The following is an 18,642-nucleotide window of genomic DNA, read 5'->3' as shown; positions in this document are numbered from 1 at the left end:
AACCCCATTTTTCCCATATATCTTTCAATTTTTTTTGCATGGTTTCTGTAGTGAGGTGATTTTGAAGAAGGCATATGCTGTGTTATAGCAGAACTGGCTGTAATTTGTCAAGGGAGTTTAATTGTTTTGAAATGTATTAGCTTATATATTACTTATATTCACTAAAGCACTATAACAAATGTTCTGACTATATCATTAATTTTGTTTTGCTTCTATTCAGATAAATTTTCATTGAAACATAGTATAGTGATTCTCAAAGTAAAATGGAAATGTTAGTAATGTATATTATCATATATTCCCCTATAATTTATTGTCTCCTTAACTATTTATTTCTGGCTTATATAAAATTATACAGAAAATAAAGCCTACATATGATCGAACAAGGAAAACTATAAAAATGGAGAAGAAAAAAGACAGAGGAAAATCTGAGGATTCAGAAGAGTAAGACATAAAGATACATGTCAATATTTTTTTCCTTGTTCAACATTTATATTGTCACTTTATATAAACAATTTGAGGTCATATAGACATAACTTGTTAACAGGTTTCTAAAAAAGATAACATTAGCTAATATATAGTTTTATAAGCAGACTGGGATATGATTGTGGGAGAAAGCTGAGAAGGGAAGAACAAAGAACTTAGAGTGGGTTAGAGGAGGAGAATGAACTACAAGATATTCAGGAATAGGTAAACAGAATCAAATCTGTAAATAATTTTAGGGGAAAAAGGATTTACATTGTTTCCTTGATGGTCTAGCTAATGATCTGTAGTGTTTATGTTAACGCCCCGGTCTTTCTTTTTTTACTTTATATTTTATAAAAACAATGATCTATTTTTATGTATATGGATTATTGTAAAGTGGCCTTATTAAGTGAATATTTTCTTTAGTAATATAAGATAATTTTTGCATTTGGAATTTGCTTGGTCAAATCCTAATATAAATATATAGTTTAAAAAGAAAGTATGAATTCAACTTTTATAGACTTCCACAAATTCTGAAAAGAAATTCTTTGGACAAATGGCCTTGACCTTTGACTTAGAGAAGAAAAGATGACCAGAGTAGAAAAAATGACCAACGTACTTTGAAAATTCTTGCTCCATCTCATCTTTCCATATTTTAATCATATCATTGAGAAGTTAGCTTGAGAAATGTTATTCAATTATCTATCATTTAACCTATGTGGATTTTATGACTTTTAAAAATCATGAATTTCTTTTGAAAAATTTTATTTCTTTAAAATGGTTTAAGTACTCCTCAAGAAAGAAAAGTAGTCGTGTAATTTAAAATATAATGATATATTTAAAAACAATTTTAATTACAGGAAGGAGTCTCCAGTCCAAGAGCTTAAAATAGAAGAGGATTTGCTTCAAGTCCAGGTAACACACACTCTCTCTATGTATCTAAATGTGATTAATAAGTTCTCTGAGAATTATATGTATAGACAACATTAGTGTGTATGTGAATAGAGGGGTGTGTGTGTGTATGTACTAAAGTTCTTCCTAAGCTATTTCTTGTTGGTCAACTTTTCTCAGCAAGTTTCAGAAAATAAAATGGTAAATCCAGGCATGTTTACTGTCAAGGTTATGAAAATTACCATGGTTTACTCAACTATAGGCAGTATCATGGAGGAAAAAACATCATATTGGAAGTCAGAACAAGGACTTACTAGTTATGTGACATTGAACAAGTCCCTTTAACCTGCTTGAACTTCCTATTTTCTTTCTCTAAAATGGGTAAAACAATAGCTTTCGTATCTATCTCAAAAAGGTATAAGAAGTGTAAGAAGCAAGTAAGAAAAAGTTCTTCAGAAATTGTAAACTGTATAGCCCACTCTTTTTTGTGTGAGCCAATGAAAGGAATACAAGTGACCCTTTATTTCATCTTGGCTTTGGAATACTTTCTTTTGCTACAAGTTAACTTCTTAGTAACCATCCGAGTTCATCACCCATTTCAGTGAGTGGCTGGAGTTGTGTCCCACAAGTATGCGCCTGAATGATTCAAGAATCAGATAACATGAATTTGGGAAGAAAATGAGAGTACCACTGGAGATATTGAATGTAAAATGTACAACTTTGTGGTATTAGTTTTCTATTCCTGTGTAACAAGTTACCACAAATTGTGCAGCTTTAAACAACTTATACTATTTCACAGTTTGGTTGGGTTAGGGGTCTGAACATGGCTTAGCTGTGTCCTATGCTCAAGGTCTCATCAAGCTGCAATCAAGGTGTTGGCTAGGCTTTATTCCGTTCTGTAACTTGGAGTCCTCTTCCAAGCTCAAGTGGATGTGGCAAACCTCAGTTCCTTGCAGTAATAGGACTGAGGCTCTCAGCCATGTGGTCTTCTCTATAGGCAGTTTATACCAGAGCAGCTTGCTTATTCTTGCCAGCCAAGAGTCTCTCTTGTATGCTACGACAGAGTCTTACATAATGCAACATGATCATGGGAGTGACATCTCCTTGCTTTAGATACATACTGCAATCTAGTAAAGGGGGTCGCAGCTCATCACTTTGCTGTATTCTGTTGGCTAGAAGCAAGTCACAGGTCCCACCCACACTCAAAGGGAGTAGATTATAGGGATGGAGATCATGGAGGCCATCTTAGAATTCTGCCTACCACATTTACCAGCTAATTTTATATAAAACAGCATTTTGTATATTTTAAAAATTCATTATAATACCATTATATTATTAATATTAGAAATATTAGAAATCTTTAAGCTAGTGTTTTAGTTTATTTGGGCTGTGTCTTAGTCCGTTCAGATTCTTCTAATAAAATATCAGGGACTGAGTAGCTTATAAACAACAGAAATTTATTTCTCAAAATTCTGGGGGCTAGAAGTTCAAAATTAGGGTGTCAGCATGGTGGGGGGAGGGCCTCTTTTGGGTTGCAGACTTCTTGTTGTGTTCTCACATGGCAGAAAAGGCAAGGGAGCTCTTTGGAGTCTTTTTTTTTTTTAAATAAGAGCACTAATCCCATTCATGAGAGTACCGCTGTCATGAACTAATCACCTCCCAAAGGCCCCACCTCCAAATACCATCACAGTGGGGATTAGGTTTCAGTTATGAATTTCTTGGGGACACAAACGTTTAGTCTGTAGCAGCTAGTATGATTTTAAATTATTTTTTCTGAATTGAAAGTCAAAATTTTCTGTGTAGGTATATTTTTTTCTGGAGAAGCTCTATAGATTCAATGAGAATTTCAATGGAATTTATCTCCCTCCTCCAAAACTCTATTATGAACCATCGCTTATCTAGGCCATTTTACAGAGATCAATAAAAGCTAAAAAGTAACTTGCTTAGGATTATAGAACAAATTGGTAGTGAAATCTGAACTGCAAACATGGCTCTCTGAATCCTGCTCAGCGTTTGCAGTTAGTGAAAATATGTTCAGTTTTGCTTCCTCAGGCAGGCATGGATAATAGAATCAGTTGGAATTATTATCTGTCTGTTCAAGTAATTATATGCTTATAAAATGTGTTAATGTAATAAAAACTTTTGGTTTTTAAAAGTACCTAGTTTTTTTTTATTAGTTGTTCAGTTTTTAGAAGATCATTATTCCAGTAATTATTATAACATTCATTTAAAGTGTGTATATAAAATAATCCATTTGGACCCAAGGCTGCCCTTATGTTGTACAGATTGTGTGTTGAACAAGCGAATGGGCTAAGGGATAAGTTATTGTTGAAATCTAGCCCATAGTTTACTTGCCAGCTGTTCACCCTGGCATATGGCTGCATTTGCCTGAATGAAGTGTTCTTTTTCTTATTCGTCAAAGACACTGTATGGACTGGCAGTTAGTAGCCAGAATTGTACTTAACAAAATCATGCTTAGGTAAAATGATATAAAATATTTTGTTATTCTATTAAATTTGATTTTCAGATTATTTAGATTATTATCTGATTATTTCAGATGTTTGTTAGAAAAATAGAGTGCATTTACTCTAGGCAAGTATCTACTAAGTGGATGATTGGCAGCTTAACATATGGATATAAGAAAGGGCAAATGTATTTTTTGTAACCTAAAATTATAGAAAATGAAAATATTTTACATATTTTAATTTTTTGTGAGTCAAATCATGTACATCATATTTTTGTACGCTGGTGGTAATTACTATCATTCATTCTATTTTTAGAAGAGGCAACTCAGAGTTGTTAACTAACTTGACCAGATTTGCAGGGTTATCAGATGCACTCTGGTTGGACTGGATAGCCCAAGGATCATCTCTATTTGTAGGTGGGGCTAAAATGACTAAAAGCATAAATTCAAATGTGATCTCCCCATTGACTGTTTCTTTTCAAGGAGCATCACCTTTCTAAAGTTACAGAAACTTAGTTTCTTTCATGCATAGTGCCAAGAACTCTTTGTCTTTCTGTTAAAACTACTTACTACTTACTCCTGGATATGAAGATCCTAATACAAATATAAACAGCAATTGTATTGCATTCTATATGTACTTGAATAAAATTGTTGCATATAACATAATATAGGAGGTACAGAATCGATAAGGAAATATTAAATTTGTTTTTTCTGAATTTAAGGTCTTTAAAGAATTTCTTTCATTGAGATATAATTGACATATAACACTATATTAGTTTCGAAGCCGAAATAAATTATGTTAGCACATGCTGGAGACATAATGTCTCCAATTGATTCCGACTATTTAGAAATAACAATATGTGGAAAGACAAAGACTTGAGGGTACAAAGGCTATTTAGGGAGATTCAAGTGCTTGAGTATGATAGGAGTTTTGGATTAAGGAGAGGAGTAGTAGGAAGCCTTATAAGGGCCATGTGTGGATGGCATTAGTAGTTTGGATTTTGAGTAAGAAATGAGGACTTATTGAAGAATATTAAGAATGATCCACTTGGTATTTTTTATTAAGATCATTCTGCCAAGAATAATCATGAATTTTGGGGTAGAGATTGAATTTTGCAGTAGGGGAGAACAATTAGAGAGTTTTTGCAATAATTTAACTCAGTGATAATCAAACTAGTTAATTATAAGTTACATGAATTTTTTAAGGTAGAATTGTAAAAAGTATTTCTTGTAATCTGAATTTTACTGTTGCCAAATGGGAAGACTTAATTTTATGAAAGTATTGATCTGTTCAAATTAATATAATAAATGTAATGCATTTCTAATCAGAACTCAAAAAGGACTTTTAAATAAAATTTTATTGAGGTATTATTAGTTTATAACATTGAGAAATTTCAGTTGTACATTATTATTTCTCAGTCACCATATGTATGTGCCCCTTTACCCCTTATGCCCGCTCCCCAAGTCCTTTCCTCTCTGGTAACCACTAACCTGTTCTATTTGTCCATGAGTTTCTTTATCTTTCACATATGAGTGAAATCATGCGGTGCTTATTTCTCTCTGGCTTATTTTGCTTAACATAATACCCTCAGGGTCCGTCTATGTTGTTGCAATTGGGAGAATTTTGTCTTTCTTTATGGCTTGAGTAGTATTCCATTGTATATATATACCACATCTTTTTTATCCATTCATCTGTTGATGGGCACTTGGGTTGCTTCCATGTCTCGGCTATTGTGAATAGTGCTGCAATGAACATAGAGGTGCATAAGTCTCTTTGAATTGTTGATTTCAAGTTCTTTGGATAAATACAGAGTCATGGGATAGCTGGGTAATATGGTGTTTCTATTTTTAATTTTTTGAGAAATCTCCATAATGTTTTCCATAGTGGCTGCACCAGTTGGCATTCCTACCAGTAGTGTATGAGAGTTCCCCTTTCGCCACATTTTCTCCAACATTTGTTGTTTTTTGTCTTGGTAATTGTAGCCATTCTAACAGGTGTGAGGTGATAGTTCATTGTAGTTTTGATTTGCATTTCCCTAATGATTAGTGATATTGAACATCTTTTCATGTGCCTATTGGCCATCTTTATATCTTCTTTGGAAAAATGTCTGTTCATATCCTCTGCACACTTTTCTTTTTTGATGAGGATGATTAGCCCTGAGCTAACATCTGTTGCCAATCCTCCTCTTTTTGCTGCGGAATAATGGCCCTGGGCTAACATCCATGCCCATCTTCCCCTACTTTATATGTGGGATGCCCGCCACAGCATGGCTTCATGAGCAGTGCATAGGTCTGCACCCAGGATCCGAACCTGTGAACCCTGGGCCGTCAAAGCAGAGTGTGAGAACTTAACCATTATGCCACTGGGCCACTCCCCCCTGCACATTTTTTGATTGGGTTGTTTGTTTTTTTATTGTTGACCTTGTATGAGTTCTTTATATATTTTGGAGATTAATCCCTTGTCAGATATATGATTTGCAAATATTTTCTCCTAGTTGGTGGATTGTCTTTTCGTTTTGTTCCTAGTTTCTTTTGCCTTCCAAAAGCTCTTTAGTCTGATGTAGTCCTATTTGTTGGTTTTTTCTTTTGTTTCCTTTGCCAGAGTAGACATGGTATTCAAAAAGATGCTTCTAAGACTGATGTCAAAGAGTGTACTGCCTATATTTTCTTCCAAGAGTTTTGAGGTTTCGCGTTTTACTTTCAGGTCTTTAATCCATTTTGAGTTAATTTTTGTGTATGGCATAAGATAATGGTCTACTTTCATTCTTCTGCATGTGGCTGTCCAGTTTTCCCAACACCATTTATTGAAGAGACCCTCCTTTCTCCATTGTATGTGCTTGGCTTCTTTGTGGAAGATTAGCTGTCTGTAGATGTGTGGTTTTGTTTCTGGGCTTTCAATTCTGTTCCATTGATCTATGTGTCTGTTTTTGTACCAGTACCATGTTGTTTTGATTACTATAGCTTTGTAGTATATTTTGAAGTCAGGGATTGTGATCCCTCCAGCTTTATTCATTTTTCTCAGGTTTGCTTTAGCTCTTCAGGGTCTTTTGTTGCCCCATATGAATTTTAGGATTCTTTGTTCTATTTCTGTGAAGAAAGTCATTGGGATTCTAATAAGGATTGCATTGAATCTGTAGATTGCTTTAGGTAATATGGACATTTTAACTATGTTTATTCTTCCAATCCATGTGCATGGGATATCTTTCCATTTCTTTATGTCTCCATTGATTTCTTTCAGTAATGTCTTATAGTTTTCATTGTATAGATCTTTCACCTCCTTGGTTAAATTTATTCCTAGATATTTTATTCTTTTTGTTGTGATTGTAAATGGGATTGTATTCTTGAGTTCTCTTTCTCTTAGTTTGTTATTAGAATATAGAAATGGAACTGATTTTTGTAAGTTTATTTTGTACCCTGCAACTGTGATGTAGTTGTTGGTTATTTCTAATAGTTTTCTGGTGGATTCTTTAGGGTTTTCTGTATATAGAATCATATCATCTGCAAACAGTGAGAGTTTCACTTCTTCCTTGCCCATTTGGATACCTTTTATTTCTTTTTCTTTCCTAATTGCTCTGGCCAAACCTCCAGTACTGTGTTGACTAAGAGGGGCGAGAGTGGGCCCCCTTGTCTTGTTCCTGTTCTCAGAGGGATGGCTTTCAGTTTTTCACCGTTGAGTATGATGTTGGCTGTGGGTTTGTTATATATGGCCTTTATATATGTTGAGGTACTTTCCTTCTATACCCATTTTATTGAGAGTTTTTATTGTAAATGGATGTTGGATCTTGTCAGATGCTTTCTCTGCATCAATTGGGATGATTGTGTGATTTTTATTCCTCATTTTATTAATGTGGTGTATCACATTGATTGATTTGCAGATGTTGAACTATCTCTGTGTCCCTGGTATAAATCCCACTTGATCATGGTGTATGATCTTTTTATACCTTATTCTATCTTGTGTTGTGGGTGTGTGTTTACAGTGATGAGGTTATATTTATTTTTGGTGAATTCCTTCCTTTGATCTTTGATTTTGATATTTAAGTGGTTGCTAACCTATTCTGGTAAAGATCTACTATTTTTCTGATTTTGTCTGCCTGTTTTTCTCCTTGCTCCAAGCTTTGTATTCCCTTTCTTTACTTTTTTCAGGCCTGAGGGCCTTCTTGTGTATTTCTTGTAGTGGGGATCTCATGGCCGTGAACTCCCTTAGCTTTTGTTTATGTGGGAAAGTTACTATTTCTCCATCATATTTGAAGGAAATTTTTGCTGGATAGAGTATTCTTGGCTGAAGGTTTTTGTCTTACAGTATTTTGAATATATCATTCCAGTCTCTCCTAGCCTGTAAAGTTTCTGTTGAGAAATCCGCTGAGAGCCTGATGGGAGTTCCTTTGTACTTTATTTTTTGTTTTTGTCTAGCTGCCCTTAATATTGTTTCTTTGTCATTGACTTTGGCCAGCCTTACCATTACATGTCGTGGAGTGGGCCTTTGCCTGTTGACGTCTTTACGTGACCTATTGGCTTCACTTACTGATATTACCTGCTCCTTCCCCAGATTTGGGAAGTTCTCAGCTATTATTTCCTTGAATAGGCTCTCTGTTCCTCTTTCCCTCTCTTCTCCCTCAGGAATACTTATAATTCTTATGTTACATTTCCTAATAGAGTCAGATATTTCTCGGAGACTTTCGTCATTTCTTTTTAGTTTTAGTTCACTCTCCTCTTCCATCTGAAGCATATCTGTATTCCTATCCTCTATAATGCTAATTCTTTCCTCCATATTGTCAGCTCTGTTCTTTAAAGATTCCAGATTCTCCTATATTGTCTCCATTGTGTTCTTCATCTCCATCAGTACTGATTGGGATTTCAATCTCTTTTGTGAAGAAACTCCTAATCTCATTGAATTGTTTGTCTGTGTTGTCTCGTATTTCGTTGAGTTTTTTTATGATAGCTATTTTGAAATCTCTGTTGTTTAGGTTATGGATTTCTGTGTCTTCAGGGTTGGTTTCTGGGTGTTTGTCATTTTCCTTCTGGTCTGGTGATTTCATATACCTTTGCATTGTGGTTCCTGTATTGGCTTTATTTTTCCTCATCCTGGAAATATCTGGTTGCAATTTCCACCGCTGCCACCGTGTGGGGGTTAAGGGCTATGTAATCTTAGCCCTCTGCACTCTGCCCTTGCTGTTCGCTGCGATCCTGCGGCCGCTTGGTCTGGTCTGGTCGGCTGAGCTGCAGTGTCCGACATGTGGGGACGGGGTGGGCTCTCTCTTTTGGCGCTGGGTCCCTGGTGTGGGGGACTTCTCGCTTGCCCTTTGTTATCCACTCTCCTGGGGTGCTCAGATGTTGATGGTGCCCCTGTAGCAGTTCTGAGTCCTCTTTGTGGGAGTTTCCCACTGGCTGAGAGAGCCCGAAGAGCTATGGTTTCCCCGCAGAGGGCTGCCCCTCCCCCCTCACTGGGAGCCATGTGGACCGGGATCCCTGATCTGATGGGGAGGGAGAGGAGTTCTCCTTACCTCTCCCCTCTTCTTCTGGGGGCCCAGCACATTCCACTCTCAGATGTGTGGCAGTGTGGATCTTGCCGATCTTGCTTTTCGCTGTCTAGGAGTCCGTTGTTGGTCTGTGACTGTTCCTTTTGTTGTATCTTATCAGGGGAAGAGTTTACGGGAAAGCTCACTCTGCCATGGTGGCCATGATGCTGACGTCACTCTCAGGCAATTTGTATGATCTTTGTAATGTATTGCTGTATTCAGTTCACCACTATTTTGTTGGGGATTTTTGCATCTATGTTCATCAGCGATGTTGGCTTGTAATTTTCCTTCTCTGTGTTGTCCTTGTCTGGCCTCAGATCAGGGTGATGTTGACCTCATAAAACGAGTTAGGAAACGTTCCATCTTCTTCAATTTTTTGGAATAGTTTGAGAAGGATAAGTATTACATCTTCTTTGAATGTTTGTCAGAATTCTCCAGAGAAGCCATCTGCTCCTGAACTTTTATTTTTTGGTAGGTTTTTGATTACTGTTTCAGTCTCTTTCTTGTGATTGGTCCATTCAGATTCTCTATTTCTTCTTGATTCAGTTTGGGAGTTTGTATGATTCTAAGAATTTATCAATTTCTTCTAGGTTATCCAATTTGTTAGCATCTAGTTTTTCATAGTCTTCTCTTAATAATCCTTTGTATTTCTGTGGTATCTGTTGTAATTTCTCCTCTTTCATTTCTAATTTTATTTATTTGAACCTTCTTCTTACACTAATGGTTTGTCAATTTTGTTTATCTTCTCAAGAAACCAGCTCTTAGTTTCATTGATCCTTTCTACTGTTTTTTCAGTTTCTATTTCATTTATTTCTGCTCTAATTTTTATTATTTCCCTTCTGCTGACTTTGGGCTTTGTTTGTTCTTCTTTTCCTTCTTCTGTTATGTGTAGTTTAAGATTACTTATTTGAGATATTTGTTATTTGTTGAGGTGGGCCTGTATTGCTGTGAATTTCTCTCTTAGAACTGCTTTTGCTGCATCCCATAAGAGCTGGTATGATGTATTTTCATTTGTCTTCAGATATTTTTTGATTTCTCCTTTAATTTCTTCATTGATCCAATGGTTGTTCAGTAGCATGTTGTTTAGTCTCCACCTATTTGTGATTTTACAGCTTTTTTCTTGTAATTGATCTCTAGTTTCATAGCATTATGGTCAGAAAAGATGCTTGATATGATTTCAGTCTTCTGAAATTTATTGAGGCTTGCCTTGTTTCCCAACATATGGTCTATCTGTGAGAATGTTCCATGTGCACTTGAGAAGAATGTATATTGTACTGTTTTTGGATGGAGTGTTCTATATATATCTGTTAAGTCCATCAGGTCTAGTTTTTCATTTAATTCCACTATTTCCTTGTTGACTTTCTGTCTGGATGATCTATCCATTGATGTAAGTGGCGTATTGAGGTCCCCTACTACTGTTGTGTTACTGTTCTCCCTTTAGGTCTGTTAATAGTTGCTTTATGTGCTTTGGTGTTCCTGTGTTGGGTGCATATATATTCATAAGTGTTATGTCCACTTGGTGGAATGTTCCTTTTATCATTCTATACTGCCCCTCTTTGTCTCTCATTGCCTTTTTTATCTTTAAGTCTGTTTTGTCTGATGTAAGTATGGCAACACCTGATTTCTTTTGTTTGCCATCTGCTTGGAGTATCATTTCCATACTTTCACTCTGAGCCTTTGTTTGTCTGTAGAGCTGAAATATGTTTCCTGAAGGCAGCATATGGTTGGGTCTTGTTTTTCAATCTATCCCATCACTCTGTGTCTTTTGATTGGAGAATTCAATCCATTTACATTTGGAGTGATTACTGATTTATGAGGGCTTAATAGTACCATTTTATCTCTTGTTTTTCAGTTCTATATTTCCCTTATTTCTCTTCCTGGGTATTTCTGACTGCCATTTCAGTTTGGTGATTTTCTATGATGGTTTTCTCTTTATTTATCATTTGTGTCTCTGTTCTGATTTTTTGTTTAGTGGTTACCATGAGGTTTGTATAAAAGACGTCACAGATGAGAGAGTCCATTTTCTGATAGCCTCTTATTTCCTTAGTCTAAGCAGGTTCTATCCCTTTCCTCTTCCCCATCTAAGTTATTGTTGTCACAACCTATTCCATTTTGTATTGTGAGTTTGTGATTAAAATGAAGTGATTATAGTTATTTTTGATGCTTTCCCCAAAAGGGGCTTTTTTAAAAGAGAGAAAAAATTTGAAAATTATGTAGAACTTACCTATAAAATCATCTAGGAGCCTTTAAAAAAAATGATAGCTCTTTGACCACTTTTTCAATTCCTTTTGAGATTATTGGTGCATCTATTTTGGTAGTTAATATTTTGATATAAACTCATCCATTTATAATTGTTTTTCAAGCTTATTGGTTAGAATTTTACATTATGTTTTCTTAGGGTTCTTTTTATTGTTTTCTTTTTTCTGTATCTCTATTTCTGCCTCTTTTCCCATTTCTTTTCCATTTACAGAAGTATTGGTTTATTTAGATTTTTTGTTTCTTGTCTTTTTAATGAGGTTTGTGAGGGGATTATATATTGTAGGTGTTTTCATTTAACTGGTTTTGGGTTTCATTTAGCTCTTCTATTGTTTTATTTCTTATTGCTATTATTATTTGCTTTCTATTTAGTTACTTTAACCTTTATTGATTTCTTTTACCTCTTTTTCTTTATTTTTAGTTCCTTTTCAAATATACATTAGTTGTATATGTAACTTATTTATTTTTATGTTTGTCTAATAGCAGTAAACACTCTTCAGGCTATACCTTTTTCACTGAATACAACTTTATTTGTATTTTATGGATGTTTGAGTTTCTCTTTGTTTCAAAAAAATGTTTTTAGTTCACCTTTTCATTGTTGGTTTACCATTTTATAGAATTAATGTCAGAAAATGTGACATAAAAAGGCACTACTTTTTGGAAGTTTTAAAAAGTTTTCTCTTTGGTCAAGTGCATATTTTTGTTTCAGTTTTCTATTACTCTGCAACAAACTATATCAACATTTAGAGGTTTAATACATCAATAATTATTTATTATTGATTTGGGAGTTGGCTGGGCTCAGAGGGATGATGCTTCTGCTCCATGTTGTATCAGCTGTGGCCACTCATGTGGCTTCACTCAGCTGTGGAATGGTCATGGTAGCTTCCTCAAATGTCTGGTGGTGGGTGGAATGGCTGAGGGATGAATCTTTCTCATGTGGTTGTTTGTCATTCAGTAGTCAAGCCCAAGCATCCTTACTTGGCAGCTAGAATCTAATAGGTCAAAAGTAGAAGCTGCAAGATCTCTTAAGACCTGGGCTTAGAAGCCTTATAATGTAATTTCCACCACATTTTACTGGTTAGGAGTCAGCTTAGACTCAAAGGGAGGGAAAACAGACTCCACCTCTTGCTGGGAGAAGTGACATATGTATATAGGGGTGGGACAAATTATTGATGGTCATTTTTGGAAAAGTCTATAATAGTTTTCCCTCTGGCCACATGTTAATATTTCTACCACATGCAAAATGTACTCTTCCCTTCCTGCTAAAGTCTCATTACATTCTAGTTTTATCTTAAGTTTAGCATCTTATCATCTGTACCGGGTTTAGATATGGATGAGGCTTCTTGGCAAAGCTCCTCTTGATCTGAAGATCTTTTATCTAAAAAGGCAAGTTATCTCTATCCCACACCTCCAATACATACCTAACATATACTACTGAGAAAAGAATAGGATGACCGCAATAGACACTGTTATTCAAAAAGAGGGAAAACAGAAGGCACGTGGTCCAGAGCAATTTTGAAATCCAACCAGACACACGTCACCAGTTCTCCTGACTCTCTGGTTGGGAAATATACCTTGATTAAGGTCTAGTTTTGCTTCCTGGGAATGGTTCCCTAATTCATTATTCTAAGTAGCCCTTTATTTTGCAGTTTGGTACATTGGTTCCACTCTCTGAATCATCATTCCTTTTCCATAAGAAATGGCCCATGTTTGCAGCTGAATAGCTCTCTCAGACTGCTTCCTGCTCATAGATAATTGGGGACCTAGAGATCTCTTTTCGTTTTGAAATGTCTCTGTGCTTTTTAGTCTAATATGGTGATGTTTTTCGTAAAAACTTTGTTTTCCATATATGCTATTGTGGTTCATTCTTTTAGCGAAAAGCCACATCCATAATTCTTTCTGAGACAGACCTCTTTTTACTTAAGGTATGTCAGGCTTTTGTAGGACAATTCTCTCAAGATTATTAAAGCCCTTTTGTCTAATTAGGAGGATCCATGAAGAATATATAAATCTTTCTGAGGTCTTAACAAAGGGTCTTATAGCCACACCCTGGATTTGACTTTGACTCTGAAGCTACATTTTATTATCAGTACCACAGCTTTGATCTTTGCCCTAAAGTAATTTCTTACTTTGAGAATTTTTTTGCAGGCTGAAGATACTGTCCTGGATGCTCTATATGCTTTCTAATTTCTGCTTTAAAATGAACAGTTCTTTCTTTAACTCATCTCTCTTCTTGCAATACCTTACTGTATATCACTAATATAAACCAAATAGTACTTTTAGCATTCTTACTGGAAATTTCCTTAGCCAAATCCACAAATTTATTAGGTATGTTTTCAACCTTGCAAGTTACTCCTGGCCCAAGTTTTGTTAATTGTTCTGTCACTACATAACAGAGCTTCTCCTGCCTTTTCCCAGCCTCCAGTATCAATTTATCAGCCTCACTCCCTTTTATAGCCTCCGTCATAGATTGTTTGACATTCCTCCAGTCTTTGCCTGTAGCCTTCTTACTACTTTTCTGGTCTCTACCAATAGTCTCTTTACCATCCTTCCATCTTCTGCTCACCTGCTGGACCCAAACCCAATGCATCATATTTTAAGTTTTTTTGTTGTACCACCCTGCATCTAGATATTTCTACTGCTTCATATCAAACTACCCCAAAGTTTAGTGGCTTAAAACAATAATTTATTGTTTCTCACAATTCATAAGTTTGCTGCACTCAGCTAGGCAGTGTCTCTGTTTGATATCATGTTGACTGAGGTTATTTATGTGGCTGCATTCAGCTGGGAGGTTAACTAGAACTGGAAATGTCCAAGATAGTTTCTCGCACTAGTCTAGCCCATCATTCACTAGTCTAGCCCAAGCTTCTTTGTCTGATGGTTGGGACCCAAGCAAGCAAAAGCAAAAACAATAAAGCTTGTTATAGACTGGGATTGGAAGTCCTTGAAGTTTTTTCACCACATTCTTTAAGGAACTCGTAAGGCTAGCCCATATTCAAGGAGATGAGTTGCATAGAGTGGAATAAATTATTGGTGGCCATTTATAGAAATAATCCAACATAATCTTCAATTTTTATAAATATTCTAATGACATAAAATAATGCACATTTTCTGTTGCTAGGTATACCAGTTAACTTTTCCTAAATAACAGATTACTCCAAAACTTAGTGATTTAAAATGGCAAATATTCATTATTTCTCATAGTGACTGGATAGGTTTTCTCTCTAGGCAGGCTTGGGTTGGGCTGGATGGTCTGAGATAGCTTTATTCACATGTATGAGGTCTCCACTGGGACATCTAGGATAGATGAGACCTCTTTCTAGTCTGTCATCCTCTAGCAGGCTAGCCTTGGGTAATTTATAGAAGGATTCTCAGTAGCAAGAGAGCAAAACAAAACTGGAAGGCCTAATTTCAGACCTCAGATAGTGCCATTTGTGTTGTACAGTAGTTCTCCCTTATCCACGGTTTTGCTTTCCACAGTTTCAGTTACCCGTGGTCAACTGTGGTCTGAAAATATTAAATGGAAAATTCCAGAAATAAACCATTTATAAGTTTTAAATTGTGCACCATCCTGAGTAGTGTGATGAAATCTTGAGCCTTCATGCTCCATCCCACCCGGGACATGAATCATCCTTTTGTCCAGTGTATCCATGCTGTATATGCTACCCACATGTTAGTCACTTAGTCTTAGTTATCAGATCGACTATTGCAATACTGCAATTCTTGTGTTCAGGTCACCCTTATTTTATTTAATAATGGCCCCAAAGCACAGGAGTAGCGTTGCTGGCAATTCAGATATGCCAAAGAGAAGCCATAAAGTGCTTCCTTTAAGTGAAAAGGTGAAAGTTCTCACCTTAATAAGGAAAGACAAATAACTATATGCTGAGGTCGCTAAGATCTATGGTAACTTTTATTATAGTATATTGTTATAATTGTTCTGTTTTTTTATTGTTATATTGTTCTATTTATTGTTAATCTCTTACAGTGCCTAATTTATAAATTAAACATTATCATAGGTATGTATGTACAGAAAAAATCATAGTGTATATAGGGTTAGGTACTATCTGCAATTTCAGGTGTCCACTGGGGGTCTTGGAATGTATCCCCAGAGGATAAGACGACTGTATTCTATTGGCCAAAGCAAGTCACAAGCCAACCCAGTTTCAAGGAATGAGGAAATAGACTCCACCTTTTGATGGTTGCTACTACAAAGAATTTATGGCCATTTGTAGTCTAACAGTGGGGTATATATTCTCTTTTCCTTTCTTTCTCTCCCCGTCTCTCTTTCTCTCTTTATAAAGTTCAATTAAATCTAGATTTGTTCTATTGTTTGAATTCTCTATGTCTTTATTAGTTAGAAAATAGGCTAGGCTGCTATATAAAGAGACCCCATATAATTCCATGGCTTAAACAAGATAGAATATTATTTTTCTCTCATGGCAAGTTTGTGTAGATCGTTTCAGGTGGGTATAGTAGTTTGATGTTGTCTGGGACCCAGTCTTACTTCTTGTTCTCATTTCTCGTTGAAGCTTAGAAATTTTCCAGGCCTTAATTTTTTTTTATTTATGTCAAGGAAGTTTTTTTCCATATTTCTTTCATTATTGTTTTTCTTCTTCCTTTTATCCCTCTGAAACTAAATCTGTGATTCCTAGATTTATTCTTTAAGTCTATCTTTTTAGTCTTGGCTTCTATTTGTATATTTGTTCTGTGCTATGAGATATTTCTTCCATTTACTTTACAATATTTCTAAATCTATTCTCAGAAGGAGCCTTTCAACAAAACTTTTGGTGGTGAACATGATGCAGTCTATACAGAAGTTGAAATATAATGATGTCCTCCTGAAATTTATATGATGTTATAAACCATTGTTACCTCAAAAAAAAAGAAAAAAGAAAGAAAAAGAAAAAACAAACAAAAGTAGCCTTTTTCCTTCTCACTTCCTCTTGAATTTTTAAGTTAAAAAATCATGTTTTTAAAAAAATCTCAGGAGACCCTCATTTATGGCTCTAATTGCATCCATCAGAGATTTCCATCAGAGTTTTAATGTTATTTAATGTCTAATTATTTTCTGTTGATCCCTGTAGTTCTGCTTAGTATGGATACCTCTTTGGATTGTTCAACTTGGTTTTCCCTTCTGAAGTTGCTTAGTGCCATCAGATGGTTTATGATATTTCTGTGCCTGTTTATGGAAGTGAGTTTCCTCGGCACCTCACAGGTTGTATATGGAGATTGCTTGAGCAGTGGCGAGAAGGTTTATTTTTGTCGCCATATTACCTGCTTCTGTTTTTATAGATGCTGCATCCTCTCAAATTTCATTGAGAATAAAAATGTAGATTTAAAGCTTTCTTTTCTTTCTTAAAATAACTCTGTTTCAGAAGAGGACATTTGCTCTATACTTTAAAAGAGGTTTTTCCGTTTCGTTTGACCTTCATTTTTTTTCTGAAGAGAAGTAAACAGTCATTCAAATCATCATTTCTCTGTCTATAATTTGTCATTTTTCTTTGTCTGCTTTCAAGATTTTCTCTTTTTACTTGGTTTTTAACACTTTGACTCTGATGTGTGTGGGCATGATTTTCTTTATGTACAGCAACTTTGGGTTTGCTGAGCATCTTGAGTCTGTAGATTTCACTAAGTTTGGGAAATTTTCAACTATTATTTTTCAAACACTTTTTCTAGCACTCCTCTCTCTTTTCCTTATGAGAATGTAATTGCATGTTACATATTTGATATTATCCCAAATGTTCCTCAGTCTCTATTCATTTTTAAAAATCTTTGTTCTCTTTGTCTTTAGATAGAAATTTTTTTATTGATGTGTCCTCAAATGGTCTGACTTTCCACTGTCATATCCAATCTACTCCTATGCTCATCCATTAAATTTTTAAATTCAGATATTGTATTTTTCTGTTCTAAAATTTCCATTTGAATATTTTTTATAGTTTGTATTTCTCTGCTGAGATTTTCATAATTTCATTTAGTGTGAGCCTATTTTTCCTTACTTTGGGTATTGTTATAATAGTTTCTTTAAAATTCTTATATGCTAATTCTGAACTCTGGACTCTATTGGGATCACTCTCTGTAGATTGTTTTTTAACAGTAAGTCTCATTTTCTTGTTTCTTCAAACGTCAAATAATTCTAAATTGCTTCTTGGATATTGGGAATGTCATTTTGTGGAAACTCTGGATTCTGCTATATTCTTCTGATGATTGGTACCATATTTGTTTGTTTGCTTTGCTTTAATATATAATTAACATGATGGGATGCAAAATGAAAATTCTGTATTTAGGCAGCAGCTCAAATTGCATTTCAATTCTTTTAGCTTTTGCTAGGCTGCTGAGAGTCTTCTCTATGCATATGTGATTCAGCAGTCAGAGGGAGACTTGGGCAGAGTTTATACAAAGAGTTGAGGGCTCCCTCTGTCTGGCTCTCTTCTTTGTGTGACTTCTCCCTAACCTCTCCAGTGGCTATGATTGCCCTGATCTGTGTCCTCTGGTTTGTAAGGTCTAAAAACTCAGGTTTTCTATCAGGTATTAGGTACTCTGCATGGCTCAGATTGTGCTTGCCTTCAGACTAGAAGCCAGGAACCAAGAATCTTACCTAAGACTCTTCCTTTCTTCCAAGTGTCACCTTCTCTCAAGAATCTACCTACTCTTGGTTGCTGTCCTGTGCTGATATTTGTATTTCATTCAGAGTTTGTGGTTGTTATATGTGGCAGGGTTTGTCCAGTAGGAACTTGCTCTGCTGTACCAGAAGCAGAACTGAGGAGTTTAGATATGGTTCTTTAAAGTGTCTTCCATCTGATGGAGAATTCTTGAGACCTTTCATGTGTAATAGAATCCACTCATTCTCGCAAAGTCAGAACTATGTTTATTTTCTGTTAAGAGTAGAGTTGCTTCTTTTCATTAAATTGGAAATGTTTGTATTTAAATATTTCAGGCCTAGAGAAAAGGAAAAATGAAACGTTTAATTTACTGTAGTTATAATTTGCCAGATTCAAGGTCAATTTGCCTGTGGAAAATCAATAGGAAGCTATAGTTATAGATATTATCCACCAT

The 18,642-nt window shown here is 35.4% G+C and overlaps 1 protein-coding gene across 1 annotated transcript in view; it reads left to right on the top strand.

The window, feature by feature from the left end:
- The window catches only part of CCDC7 (coiled-coil domain containing 7), a 403,758-nt gene that overhangs the window by 119,821 nt on the left and 265,295 nt on the right, over positions 1 to 18,642 (top strand). Inside the window, 2 exon segments of the mRNA XM_087420895.1 lie at positions 356 to 441; positions 1,323 to 1,377. Of these exon segments, the coding sequence (XP_087277021.1) occupies positions 356 to 441; positions 1,323 to 1,377 (141 nt within the window).

Source organism: Ceratotherium simum, chromosome 32 (assembly GCF_057802395.1).
Source record: "Ceratotherium simum simum isolate JZ-2026a chromosome 32, ASM5780239v1, whole genome shotgun sequence".
Taxonomy (NCBI): Eukaryota; Metazoa; Chordata; class Mammalia; order Perissodactyla; family Rhinocerotidae; genus Ceratotherium; species Ceratotherium simum.
Note: the sequence above shows the minus strand (reverse complement) of the source record. Positions and strands in the feature narration are given on the sequence as shown.